Source organism: Tubulanus polymorphus, chromosome 6 (genome assembly GCF_964204645.1).
Source record: "Tubulanus polymorphus chromosome 6, tnTubPoly1.2, whole genome shotgun sequence".
In the NCBI taxonomy this organism is placed as follows: Eukaryota; Metazoa; Nemertea; class Palaeonemertea; order Tubulaniformes; family Tubulanidae; genus Tubulanus; species Tubulanus polymorphus.
Genome location: NC_134030.1, coordinates 4,419,928 through 4,434,953, shown reverse-complemented (window position 1 = coordinate 4,434,953; position 15,026 = coordinate 4,419,928). Strand labels below are relative to the sequence as shown.

General features: G+C 37.7%; 1 protein-coding gene across 2 annotated transcripts; it reads left to right on the top strand.

The window, feature by feature from the left end:
* Positions 1 to 5,410: 5,410 nt before the first annotated feature.
* Positions 5,411 to 15,024, top strand: LOC141906924 (uridine phosphorylase 1-like). Of its 2 annotated transcripts, XM_074796417.1 has the most exons (9): positions 5,411 to 5,794; positions 6,212 to 6,326; positions 6,692 to 6,853; positions 7,946 to 8,060; positions 10,141 to 10,211; positions 10,403 to 10,541; positions 10,632 to 10,778; positions 11,391 to 11,597; positions 12,752 to 12,890. In XM_074796417.1, the coding sequence occupies exons 1-8, from the start codon at positions 5,733 to 5,735 to the stop codon at positions 11,567 to 11,569; spliced, it is 990 nt and encodes a 329-aa protein (XP_074652518.1). In that variant the 5' UTR covers positions 5,411 to 5,732; the 3' UTR covers positions 11,570 to 11,597; positions 12,752 to 12,890. The 2 variants fall into 2 exon arrangements, with proteins under 2 accessions (XP_074652518.1, XP_074652519.1); XM_074796418.1 differs by lacking the exon at positions 11,391 to 11,597 and having other exon boundaries at positions 12,752 to 15,024.
* The last annotated feature ends 2 nt before the right edge of the window (positions 15,025 to 15,026 follow it).

The window sequence follows — 15,026 nt, the reverse complement described above, 5'->3', positions numbered from 1 at the left end:
CATCTCTGTGACGGGAGACCGCTCTGTGTTTCTATGTCATTTCGTCCGACTCACGACGCGCAACATCCTGAAGATAATTGCTACCATCGGCTGAGTGAATGGCGCGCTTTTGAAAAACTCTTACGCCGCAGTTTAGATATGAATACGACCGGGGCTCAGCATGCCACACCCACAATACGTAACCAATCCACGTATCCAGGATGAAATAAGAATTGCACCTGATACACGACAGAATTCTAATTTGTTAATTTGATCGTATAGCAACCGATTCATACCATTCAATAAAAATTATGAGATTCAAACATGATCTATAATTAATTGACGGAGGGTAACCGATTCTAAACCTGTGATCCTTGATGACTTAAAACCCAGTTATAAACACATACTTTACAAACGTCAAATTTTCAGAACAATTATTTCTAAAATTTATTTACACTTTTAAGAACTTATAACGTTGAACGTTGGTCACAAAACATCGAATACATGACAAGTGTATCTACAAATTTTACATTTTGACTTTAAAGTTTTTGGCAGTTTGAAATACTATGTTAGCACATTACTTAGATAATAAGTTATAAGTTATGATAAATTAAATTGTCAATATAGTTTTTTATAGTCACTATTCACATTTCACAATTCGGAGAGATAGCCGAGTGCGCTCCAGTCGAATGTATTCACATTGGTCTTGCTGTTATTAGCAACAACTGGCGGCTGCTGCTGCTGCTGCTGCGGCTGCTGCGCGGGTTGATAATAATTTTGTAAATCCATGTTGTTTGATGAATTTCCGAAATGGAACGTGGCGAAAGTTGCTGACTGCCACTGCTGCTGCTGCTGCTGTTGTTGGTGTTGCTGTCGCATCGGATATGTCATCGGGTGACTCGAGGAAGCACTATTGTCGTTGCTGAAATATCTTGACGCCCTGTTGTACGGGTGTTGGTTCTGACGAGCAACAGTAACATTAGGAGGCGCCGCTGCTGATGATTGTCGTTGAACGAACGGCGGTTGTTGTTGAGGCGGCAGGTCCTGATCGCTTGGAACCGGTGAAAGTCGACGACACGCGGCGACGATCTGCGATAGACTTTCGGACGGCGGAGGAGTTGGGCGCACAGGTGTCGAATTAGCGGCGTACGGATGATAAGCGATCGTCGAGCGTCCCGGGTAACTTTTCATCGGTACATACCCCCTTTCCGCCGCCGACATGCGATTAGCTCCGTAAGCGTAACGAGGTCTAGCCCGTCGTCTAGCGTTTCTTTTCCTGTAATCACCCCGAACAAACTCGTCGTAACACGCCGGATGGATGGCCCAGTAGTTGCCCTTACCAGTTTCTGATTTACCGGCTTTCACGAAACACTCGTTCAAAGATAGATTGTGTCGAATACTGTTTCTCCACGCTCGTTCTTTGTTATTGTAATACGGAAAATTGTCCATTACGTACTGGTAAATATCACCCAGTAACATACGACGCTCTGGGAGGCTCAAAATTGCTTTCGCAATCAGGGCGACGTACGAATGTTCAGGTTTTTTTAAGTCAACGCCCGCATCGATGCTATTATTCGAGTCGCGAATATCTTTTGACTCCAGATGCGTGGTAGCGGAAATTACGCTACTGGTAACACTTGAACACGGACTGGCGGCGGCCGCTGATGTGGTACTGTCCACGAAATCATTGATACCGAAATATCCTTCGTTCGCATAATCCCGAATGTTCTGCTGGTGATTTTCAACGGTGTAACTGCACTGAGAAATCGGCGACGTATTCGCGCTGCCTCCGGAGTTGCATATCGAATCGGCGCTGTTGTTGCTGATGATACTACCGGGCGTACTGCAGGTCGACCCGGTCGGTGACTGGAGCCACTCGAAATTTCTGTACTCGTCGATTTGCTCGAAACACAACGATGATGAAAGTTGGTCGAGCGTCGGTCTTACATCGTCCAGTTGTGTACATTCTGCAGCGGTGATTAAAGAGTCAAACGATATATCAGATAATTCCTCGAATAGCGACATTTCGGAGTTGTAGTTGTTGTTATTGGTTGTTCTTTCGAATAGCAAGTGATACCTCGAGGCAGGCATCTTCTGCTTATATACCCTAAATCGGAATAGCCACCAGTTTGAGTATTTCCTTGACCGATGAATTATCAATTATAGACACCATCCCGATTCGACCAATTAAATCGCGCGGTTGACATCGATGTATCGGTCGGGGCCAATTAAAGACGGCACGCGGTTGGAAGGCATTTTGATCGGTGCTATACGCGCACGCTATTAGACCATCTGAAGCCTCGGCTATTGTGTAATTTGTCACGTCAATTAAGTCGAGGAATCGTAATTGTAAATATATCCGCGTTACCTTCATGTTCACGCAATTACATGACTGCAAGAGGCAAATATTATAAAGGATTTCCATGAGAATTTTCCAATATACCGCTTAAAATGCCACCTATCACATTTCAAATTAATTTTCAGGTAATTTCTCAAATTCTTTACGACTAGTGCAACTTGATCAGATCAGAAATTCTTAGATATCCTCAAATGATTTTGTTCTATTTTCATTGATTCATTTGATGAAATTTTTAGTACATTTCCATTTAGCTTTTTCTAAATATCTTATATTTTTTAAATATTTTTTCTTGTACGAAGCCATTTCCATCGTCTGTATCACTTCATGCCATGCAGTCACGGCCAATTAGGCGCGCTACTTCTAACTAATAGTAAGACAGTTTGATAACGGCCCGACATGACCATTTAATTAGTCCTTATCAAAACCAATAATTGATATTATCAACGATATCAATTGCAACGTCCGTTAATTGATATTTCTTAAACCGTTAATTCCAGCGTCAAAATAATTACTGACAGCAAACACACCAATTAAAACGGATTGCGTATATACAGCCAAATTATTTTCACAAATTACCAAACATTACGGACGAAAAATGATCAGACAAAAGGATTAAGAAGTGAAAGATTGATATTTTTCTACGTCGCGGGAACTTTAATTCAAAAGTTGTTTCCACTGGGGAAAATGCAACGAAAAATTACTTAGCCGGTGTCGAATGTTTCACGTCAACTTCATAGTTATGATATAAGACCATTATCCCGCCGGTTTACCCTAGAATTGTCGGGTCGAAAACATATTCTCAGTCGTCCCCTTTTTTCCATTTCCAAGAAAAAAATGTATAAAACCAGTATATACACGAATGATATATTGTCAATGTGAATGATAGATCACCAAAAACCGCGACAGAATCAACAACAACATTATAAAAACTGGTTTGTTGAGAATAGAATTAATCTAACATGAGAGTTTTCATATTTCAAACGAGGTCGCTGCGTCGCTGAAGGACTGTTCTGATTTCAATGGCAATGACGTATTTTATACGTATGGATAAATTGACATTTTTCCAACTCGGTCATTTTTCATATGTAGTCAATACACAAAAAAGGCTGTATAAACGAGACTCAACTCTACTCAACTCATTCTTCCGAAGAATCTAACTGGATCAGTCCGTCACTTCTTTCAAATTCATAGCGATACGTCACCGAAAGAAAGGTAGGCACTTGTTTCTGAATTTAGTTACCATTGAATAAAGACGAATAACGTAATAATTTTTCAAAATTTTTGCGGTTGTGTAACAGTTTTTTGCGTGAAGGGGATGCCGGTTGCGTATTAAGTCATTTAAAACTCTGCCAACATATGAATTCTACAGGGAGAACTCGTCTCGACTTAGTTCTTTATATTAGAAAGGCTTAAAATACTTTTGAACTACTGTTATATTATTTCCATCTTGTTAAAAACAATTTTTGGTAAATTTGTGTTTAGCTCTACGCAAATTATTTTTGTTGGGCAATAGAATATGAATTAATTAGATTATATTTGGCACTTTGATTTTGAAGCCACCATTAATTGACTAATGATTAACTGTTTGTTAAGATTATGCCACGCAAGTCTCAACTGACCTGATTTAGGTCGGGGGCCGGGGTCGTCGCGATTACGGAAATTGTTAATTATTTTATACCGAATTAAATCAGCTTGACTTAAAGGTAATTGATTTCTATCAATTCATCTTTCAGATTCGACTATGGCGAAAAGCGTATGCCCCGAAGATTGCTCGAAACAAAATGAGCCTGCTCGGCCTGGCTATGCCCATGTCTGGTCGGGTAGATGCGCGAAAATTCAAATAGCAGGCTCCGTATTGCAATTTATAAACGCGATCATCAAAATCCCGTTTCAAGCTTACTTTTTCTTCGTCGGGATCGGCGTGTGGGGGTCAATAGTCTCGGCCGTGGCGGGATTGTTTGGTATTCGTTGCGCGCAGAATCGTTGCACTCGGCCGATGATCTCATGCCTGGTGCTGTCGATATTTGGAACTCAAATAGCGATTACACTGATCGGTATGCACGCATTCGCTATCGCCGTTGATTTCATGATGTACCGTTGTTATTTCCCTGTCGAAAAACCCATCAACGAGACTTTAATTTGCGCGGAGGGGGCAAAAATCGCCAATACGGTGGGATATACTCCGGCAATGGGTCGAAACGAACTCATCGTTAGACTAACCCTTCATGGAATAAGCATCGCAGTCGGAATTGGACTCTTCGTCGTGCATCTTATCCAGTGGATTATACAATGTAAAGCGTTTTGGGTTCCATCAGCCGATAGTGCGGAGGTCATCGATTCGAAGGGAAACACTACCAAGGACAAGGCTGAGGCCTCTAATTAAAAACCTTACTGTAATATTAGCTGTACGGGTTGATCGTCCGGGCTTATCGGTGAGACCGGACGCCGCACGATGGTTGCTCTGGATCAGTTTTATGCATAGAATTGGCAATTTAGTTTATTGTCAGACGTTAATTGGTGGCTTATTTTGAATAAAAGTTTAGTTTATTTTAAAAAATACTATATTTTGAGTCCATACCCTCGGGTTCCGGACTGGTGCGCACCCACGACGGCTTAGACGATCAAAACTCTTCGAGCTGTAACAGCTTTTCGTTATAATAAAATCCTCGAATCCCATGATTTTTCAATGTTGGAAATTTAAGTCACCGGGCGCTGTTAATTCGCTGATTTGACCCGTGGCCCTCACTGGTCGCACCTTTAAAATCAAGAATTGACCCGCGGCCGTCGCCTCCGGTGGTCGCGCCTTTAAAAGTCATGAAATGCCATGCCCAGAAATTACTATTCGAAATTTGCAGTTGTACCAAACTTTCATTTAGATCCGATCCAGGTTTGCTGCACGGCTTTCAAGTCGCAAGCGCCGGAAAACGCCGGGATTTGGCCCGCCTGGCATAGCCTCGAATATAACAAACCGTCTGGTTCTGCCACCTGCTGGAAATAAATCTATGAATGAAAGGCCGCGCCCTTGAATTGACGAATCAGGATGCGTGGTTATAGTGACGTCATACCAGGAAGTGAAACGGTTGTAAAAATTTATCAAAATTTCCCAAATTTGTTAACCTCAGATATCAGTAGTGTTTGAGTCTGCTATGCTATTCTAGAATTCGTCAAACTTGGAAAAAGTGATTGCTCTGTTACTCGTTATCTTCAAACACTGATCATCGAGTGAGCTCTGTGACTGTGTTGTGTTGTTGTTGGAGACTGATTATTGAGATTGACTGTGTGTGTGTCGTGTGTGACCTCGACTCTGACTTTCACTTTGTGATTTGATTGATTCAACTTCGTTCGTCGTGTTTAAGTCCTTAAATTATTATTAACGCGCGGATAGAACAAAGTCATGTCCGATCGTGCTATTAAACATAGTCGACGAGAAGATGGAACTGTGGTCGATGACGATGGGTAAGTGCATTAGACTATGATTAGTTCTTGTCTTCGGCGGCCCAAATGTAAAAATCTTTTGACACATGGAAACTGACAACACTAATTTTGGGCACACAAAATCCAATTGTTGGTATAACGTGTAGGCGGTTAAGTCTCAGAGTTGGATGTTTTCATGTTAGTATAGGCAAGCCGATTATACAAGCTTAAAATACCACCAACGATTACGAGGCTATTAATAAGAATTAAGATCCCTACCTAGACCTTCGTGATGAATAATTCAGTGATCAGAGATGAAAGTATTTTTGAAGTGGGTATGAAAGTGCAATAGCGTCGTAAATCAAGTCTGCCAAGTCTTGTTTAGCGTGTAACTTTTTTCTTAAAAACACAACCCACATTACTGGTAAAGGTATCTTTTAGAATTTATTCATATTTCAGATATTCAACGTTTGTAAAGAATCCGCATATTGCTGGGATGGAGGAAGATGTCTTGTACCATTTTGCATTGAGTACCGGTACACATGACCTGAGAGCCATGTTCGGCGATGTGAAAGTAAGTTTTCATAACAAACTTAATACGAAGTGGCTATTCGGGTAGCCCTATCTGGATCGAAGTCTTCACTATTCTGACAGGCATATTCAAGCACAGAAAATTAGGGATTAAGGTCTAGAGGGTAGGGTTAAGATAAGGGTTAAGGGTTAAGCCCCTCTTGTGCACCGGCAGTGGGTAATTCCTATAAAGAAAAGTTTGTGTTAAATTTATTGTGGTGAGGCGGTCCCTAGGCTACTAAGTAGTAAAAAGTGTAAGGCTAGCATCTGGTATTAGTTGGCTTAAGTATGAGAATAGTTCGGACTAGTTGTGACGCACGTAACTTTATGTTTTCATCTTTCATTCTTGACATGTTGATTTGATTTCAGTTTGTGTGTATCGGTGGTAGTCCTCGTCGTATGGAAAAACTTGCTCATTTTCTCGTCGACGAGCTGGAATATTGTTTACCCGCCGGTCAAACTTTGACTGATATAGCTGGCGCCACTGATCGATACGCGATGTATAAAGTTGGACCCGTATTGTCGGTCAGCGTAAGTATCAGTAAATGACCGTATTCTTGTTCTCTTTGTCTCTAATATTTTGGAGGGTGACATTTAAGCAAGTGATTCTAAATTAAGGCTTTGTCTGAGTGGATACTTCATTCACCAGTATTCAAGAGCTGGAATGGAATTATAGTTGAATAAACCCCCAGATTTAAGATAATAGGCCTACATTTCTTTAAAAAAAAAAGATTTTTAAGTTTAGTTCTATGCTGGCAAACAATTGTAAAAAGGTTATTGTCAGTGAGTTTCATTTATTCTTAGTTCTACGGAGACTGATTATCCATGAATATTGGTATATTTCCCATCTGACGGTTTTGAAAACACTTATATCATTCAAACAAACTAATAAGAATAAACGCTATAATTAAGTGTAGTTATTAGTATGATAGATAAGAAGATGAAAACCCACTATCTACAGATTAAAAGAATTTAAAAACAAGAATTTATTTATTCAATCTAAAATAACGTTTCGATCTCACCCTAGAGTCCCACATCTGACGATGATCTCTAGGATGAGATTAAAACGTTGTGTATTCTATATATAAATTATTGTTTTTAAATTCTTTTAGTCTGTAGATAGTGGGTTTTTATCTTATTATCCGTTCACCACATTTAAGTGTGGTTATCGTTCTAGTATGATAGATAATGGAATGTTATATGATTGAAATATTCTGGTGCTACACCAGTAGCTGTGGCTTTGATAGAAAAAAAGATTTTAATCAACGTGTGATTACACGTATTACCGGTACTTATACATCACAATACTACTGCGCTACATTACTATCGCTATCTCACTTATCAGACAGCTAGAAAATCAATATTGTTTTCTGATGGCAATATAGTTCGCACAAAGTGCAGAAAATCTTATAAATAATCCTGCAATGATGTCGCAGCCCATATGATGCATGTACTTCTAAAGCGTACGCACGCCAACGAGTCCAGATAGTGTTCATGTAAACCGATTGCGACGATATCACCGTGATTTATTATTAATTTGAATTTCAAAACTATATCATCGATGTTTTAATGTGTTTTCGTACAACAAGGTTTTATTTGCGATGATTGTTTATATATTTGCAGCATGGTATGGGTATACCATCGGTGTCTATAATGCTACACGAACTGATTAAATTGGTGTATCACGCTGGTTGTGAGGATGTGACGTTTTTCCGTATTGGTACTTGCGGCGGTTTAGGTAATCATTTCACGTCCGTCAGAGTCCCACTCATCATTTCCTGAAATATCGTCTTTCTTCGCATCCAAAAAGTGTTAATTTTCTGTTTTAGTTATGAGGTAAAAGTGTAATCTAAAAACTCTTTGACATCAGGGAGCAAAACTTTGTCAGAAATTACAATAGCTGATTGTATGTACACGATATATATATACGTACTTTCAGTAGAACCTGCTTAATCTGGATCATTTGAAAAATAAAATCAACCTAGGCCCTGATTCATAGAACGGGTATCAAAGTTAGTCTGAGGGACAAATCCTTATCTAAATGAAATCCTGATCAAACATTGTATTTTACACACAATGTCAATTGTATCGAGCCTCTACTAGTCCATATTATAATTCGATGTAGAAATAAATCACTCAACCAGTTTATGGTCATGTTAGCAATTCTAGACATGAATTTTGTTTTAAATGTGAACATTTTTAGTCGTACCTCTTGACCTGAAATGCTGATTCATGTCGGCTTAGTTGTTATGAACATCGAACATCGTCATAACATTACAGAAAACATCGGTCTAGACATGTGTAAGTTCAGGTCAAGGAGAAATAATGAAGTTCAGTAGTTCAAACAATGAATAAATATCATTATCATCTACATGCTTGAGAATACTTCTCAAGATTCCAGTTTATATGGTAGTATCAGATAATCTGTTATCACTATTTTTTAACATTGGTCAGTAAAGATGATAGCTTGGTCAAGATTGCGATTTCAAATGGCGTAAGTCATTCAAAGGTTTTCTCGGACGCGACATTCAGAACCGACATTCAAAATCTCTTTTCAGGCTGTATGTGAAGTAAAAAATGCGTAATTTCATAACTGGGTTTCATCTTGTTGACGTCATTGATTTTCTGAAAATTTGTCATGTTCATTAGTTTAAGTTTACTCTACTTTCCATTTGAAGAGATTCTGAGAATATTGCTGATTAAATTTAGATACAGCTTAGGAAAGGTTTCATTTCAATTGAAACAAAACGAACAATTAAATTTATGCTGTATAAAGATTAGTGTCCTTTTTTGGCTTCTTGATGCTTTGACACAAACACACGTCATGGTTCTCACAGTTCCGGGAAATCTTGAAAAACTTTGGAATTTTTAAATTCCCGGTATATTTCTCATTATGGAAACATTTGGGAATTTGATAGATTTTCTTCTTTTGCAGGAAATATTTGGGAAATTAATTTTACACTTCACTTAGTAGAGTTCTGAGATTTCAATTACTTGCCCAAGGGCAACTTGGCAATTTTTATCAAACAGTCACCACTAAAACGTTGACATTGTTGTAGTACGATGGTATGTTCACTTCAATGAAAGCCCTATTTCCGTTTAGGGAAAATTGAAAAACCACCTATGAAATACTTGGGAATTATTGGGAATTTTGGATTCATGTAACTGTATAAACAATTAACATGATAGATCAACATTTGTTGTTTCTAATCAAATTTTCCGTTCATTCCTTGCACTTTTTAATGAAATTCTGATGAAAATTTATCTTTACTACGTATTACAAGGTATCTTCACCCGCGTGAGAGTTGCACCGGTAATTCGTAGCTTTTCTCTGGCTGTCTCGTCTGAAAAGAAGAAATCGACAGTAATATCGGTTGCTAGGAGACAATTACGTCCTGCGTTCATAGTGTATGTCTGGAGTAGGCATTTTGGTTTTATGGCCATTCAAATTTACATGGTATTATCTACTCGCTTAGACAGCTTATCAGTGAATCAGATTACGATTCCTGTTGGGTATTGTCCAATTGTCCAACACTTACAGAAATACCTTTCAACAATAGTAAACCAATTAAGAGGATTAATTTCAGGATGCTGTCTTTTCAAAACAAGAATATAAAGACTAATCCAAAAAAGCATATTTCTCAATCATAGTCAAAGTTACCATAGCCCAACCTTTGACTAACTAATATGCGAGTGGATTGCCAGTTAAAATCTAATTTGGCCCTATCTAACTTGTTGTAGTTTGATTTTCATCTTAGAGAAAATTAATCCAAAAACCCTCAAGCAATAAAATGAATTCCTTTATTCTAATTTCTTAGGTTTGGAACCAGGTACAGTAGTGGTTAGTGATTCTACATGTGATGGTTTGTTCAACCCTTATCTGGAGCTGGTGAGTCATAAGTGATGTGCTATCTATTACATGTATGACCAGCTGGCTGTTGTTCATAAGTCTTATCTAAATAACATTCGTGAAGACATTATTTCTTATCTAGAGGATATAAAATGATTCAATGTAGACCTTAAGTCCTGCATTTTTGCAACTCTGGAAATCGTAATTTTTCTAAACATTATATTATTCAGCATGTTTTGGGTAAAACTCTGCAACGACCTGGAACTTTAGATAAACAGATAGCTGAAGCATTGCTCGAGTGCTCTGACCCGAGCGATGATTTCCGTACAATTACAGGCAAAACGATGTGTACACTGGACTTCTACGAAGGTTCGTCGTTATTGAATAGTTTTTTCTCATGGTCAGATGACGACCCTACTCACCTAAAACCTAATTAGTTCAAATATTTTTCCTCATCAGGTCAAGGACGTTTAGATGGTGCGTTCTGTGACTACACCGATGAAGATAAGATGGTATTTCTACGAAAGGCGTACAATCACGGCGTTCGCAACATTGAAATGGAATCTCTTTGTTTTGCTGCGATGACACACCACGCCGGCATCAAAGGTATAAGTCCCTCATTAGAAGCAAAAACGTTTAGGTATTCAAATATATGCTTGTTGCTTAGTGCTGCTAATCAGTACTGTATTTATTTGCTATAATTTCAAGAACAATCTTTTCGATCAGCCTTACAAGTCATAAATTAAATGTCATAGTTATTTCCGTGTTGTCATTAATGACCGGTGTCACTAGGTACGTATGGGTCAGTGACACATGCTTTTTCCAGTTGGTTGGATTTGTGTTATTTGTCATGAATTATCTCTACACACATCATCGCCAAAATATTCACATAAGCCGCATTCACGCTATGTTATTTAAAACGGATCAAGCGTTCGCACTTTTAAATTCTAGACAGCGTGTGAATAGCAATTTGGCTTTTAATTACTGTCAATCACGGTGTTGCGTCTAGCTGGACCAGTGATAACAGCCGATTTAAAAACGAGTGTGAATGCACAACATTGATTTCGCCAAAATCCCCTCCTGTTAAATGAAAATGAACTGATCCAAGATTGTCGATGTATGCATTTTTTTCTTATATCAAGCACAATATAGTGTAAAATGCTTTGCTTTACGTTATTGTACTAATCATATCCGTGATCGTGCTTCATATAATTCTAGGCGCAGTTGTATGTGTCAGCTTACTAGATCGTTTAAAAGGGGACCAGGTGTCGACGCCGCATGACGTATTATCTGCATGGCAGGAACGACCAGTAAAGATAGTTACGCGTTACCTCAGAAATTTATTAGGATTGCCCGTTAGGGACGAGAGCTCGAGCGAAAATATTTTCTTCCCATAATTTTATCCAGAAAATGTTTATGATAAGGGTAATTTTTATATAGCATATAGTACATGCACTTGTGTGTTCTCTGATGGCTGCACGTTTTTGTTCATTTTCTTTCCTAAACTTTCCCCTTTTAAATGACCGAAAATTATTTGTTTGAGATTTCTTTCATTTGAAGGAATTCACTACTCTGCTTAAGTCAGATATTTTTGGCCCAAACACTTTGTCTAAGTCTTCACAGTGCAATATCCGAGTTGGATGTTATGTACTGTACCAATTTATTCATTTAGGGTCACAAAAGTATTTTAACAAATATCTGACTTGAGCGAACTTAGTCTACTGGTTATTGGTTTCACCATGAATATGGTTCGGTAAAATGCAAATGGTAGAGCTATTACGATGATTTTCAGCTGTTATTTACAACTTTTTCAGTACTGTACATTGTGTAATGATGCCACTGATATAGTCTCTTGTTTGTTTGGTTGTGGTGTCCCTTACAGTGCAAACCCACCACACCTGCCAGGAACAGAACAGGAGGCTTAGATATTGAAATCGGAGTACAACATATAGACCTTATTCACAGAATTCATATGTGTTGTTCACATGTGTCACATGACGGTCAACCAATAGCTTCAGTTAGCTGCTTGCCCTTGACTGAAAATGTTACAACGCGCTATGACGTTATGTGACTAAGGTTAAAGAAGATCGAATTTACAGAATTTGTTATTTAAATTTGAATAAATAATTGGTTCTGGTTTGGTTAAACAATCTGCCATCCACAAGATTCGTACTATTTCTACTTGACCCTTTCAGTGCTGACTAATTGATACCCTTAAGCGCTAGAGATAATGTGAAAATTTTTGAAAAATTCCGCCCCGGTGCATTAAATAACAGGCATATCGCAAATAATGCATCTATACCGCTCTGCTTGGTATTGCTGCTATTACTGATACTTAACTGTGTTTGACGGGTGCTGTCATCTATCATTAGAGATAAAAACTATTTACCAATTACATCAATGCACTGTGGTGCGGTGTATTTGCAAAATTCGATTACCGATTTAAACATTGCACTGCCGCGTAAATGCACTGAAAGGGTTGACTATTTGTTGGATATGGGTGCAGTTTCAACATTCTCTACAAGTGTCATTGCTCTTCAAATAAACAAACTCGAATAATGCAATGTTTTTGATTGCAGGTGCAGTAGTTTGCGTTACTCTTCTGGATAGACTGCTCGGGGACCAGGTCTCTACACCGCATCACCTATTAGAACAATGGCAACAGCGTTCTCAAATACTCGTCGCTCGTTACATTCGCCAATTACTTTTCAAAGAAGACAATCACTAGTTATCTAGGAGCGTAGCATCAATATGTAGCTAATGCTTTATCTTTATTGGTCAGTGGTGTGTGTACTCTGTATGTCCTAATTCTACTAATATCAATTATTATTAGTGAAAAAATGATGACACACAATTCCAAAGTTGTCATAAGGCATCAATGTGTAAAAAAAGTGATAAAAATTCTCTAAGCGTCTCATGTTCTCATATTCTCGTGTATGAGAAGGTATGACGCGCCGAGCTCTGTTAAAAACAATGTTGTTTTAGATAGACAACTATTTTACTATAGTAAATGTATATATTATGAACAAGATAATGATCTCATATTCTCAAGGATTCTGGCTTCTTGCCTTGTCCGATATTGGTAAATGTGGATTATGTACAAGAATAGTGCAATGCGCACATGTATTACGGTGAAGTACATGGTTTTTGTTTAAATCAAAATTGGAATTGCTATATTGGTTTTTTCTGACTATCATATGATATATCAAGACATTTCAGTGTATAACCTATTGCATTTATTTGACATATTCAGGACGTTGATGCATTCTTTGTATTACATACCGCAGATTTCTTATCTGTAAAATTGGTTGAGATGTTGGAACAAAAATAACCTCTAAGGCTAAAAAAAATTGATACCTTGTTTCTCCGCTCTGCTGAGCTTAAATGTTGACCCGGCCGGCCGCCTATCTACCCTATACATTACTTTTTTTAAAATCGTGATCAATTTTACCATAACAGACCCGGTCGCTATAGAAATGAAGTTTACAAATTTTTAAATTTTACAAAAATGACCCGGCCGCTGCGGAGAAACAAGGTATCATTTTTGATTAGCCTAACCTCTTCGGTTTTAACTCTCAACCCTGTGACAATTAAAACAACATGACTCAAAGATTTCTTTTAAATCAATTCAATGCATTTTGAGTTTAACGCATCGTTTTTGGTTCCATTCCTAAACATGATTAATGTATTCCAAAAGATGTTTTGTTTTTTGTAAAATTATTTCCTTGTCTTGTAAACTTTTATTATTTTTATCGTTGATCATATACGATCATATACAATGATTTTTATTCAAGTCTATAATCGTTATCAATGCTGTACGACTGACAAATTGTGCTTTTTTGACTATTCATATGTGCTAATAGTTTGATACCTGCTTCATCAGTAACTGGACTGACGTTTTGAAGAAACAGTAAATCATGCGTAAGGTCGGATGTTTTTGGGATGGGAAGGTTTTCTAAAAAAAAAACGGGTTCATTCATTCATTTATCACGTATGCGGAGGAGGGCTCAGTGCGTATTGTAATGCTTAATGTATTGAAAATATGGTCGATTTTGCGTGTAAGCAGAGTGGGGTAAAAAATTCAAATTTTATGCGTACGTAATGAATGAGTGAATCCCAACTTTGAGAAAATCGTTGTTTCAAGCATCAGAATGAAAATTGTGGCTTTGGAAACAGAGCGTATGTTATAAGTTCTGCTTCAGTATCTTTCGGCTTCCGACAGTCATAAACGTACTACCCTTTACATCCTATATCTACACAATCAATGTACTCAAAACAATTAAAATATACTTACATTTGAATGACATTGTATGTGTTTTGTGATATGATGTGATAAGTATAAACATAAGTATTTTGACAAGCTTAACTTAGTTCATTGTAAGCTTAATGTATTTATACCAACCACCTGAACTACTTACTATACAGGTTATCAAAGATAATTTGGAGGTTAATTAATGACCATTATTACCAGCAAAATCGGGTATGTTAACTTCCAGGAAATTAGAGTATTTGTAAAATCAAAATCTACCTTTATTATATGTAATGTATATCATATCAATCTGCTGTTATTAAGTCTCCCATTTTATCAGTTTAAGATGTCAAATATTTGCTCGCAAAGTAACCGTATAATTCATTGTCTGTAGTGCACTGAGTGAAGTTTCGTTGTTACCCTGTGACTTTGTGTAGTTTACCGAAATCTGGCATCAATACACCTGTAATCGGGAACACATGTGCAGATTTAATTTCTATAAATCAATCAATGATGTATTTAGTAATGTGTTAGTAATCAATGGCTAGTCCTCATATTGACATAATGTATATTCTAATCAATGCAAATATATCTTATACACAACC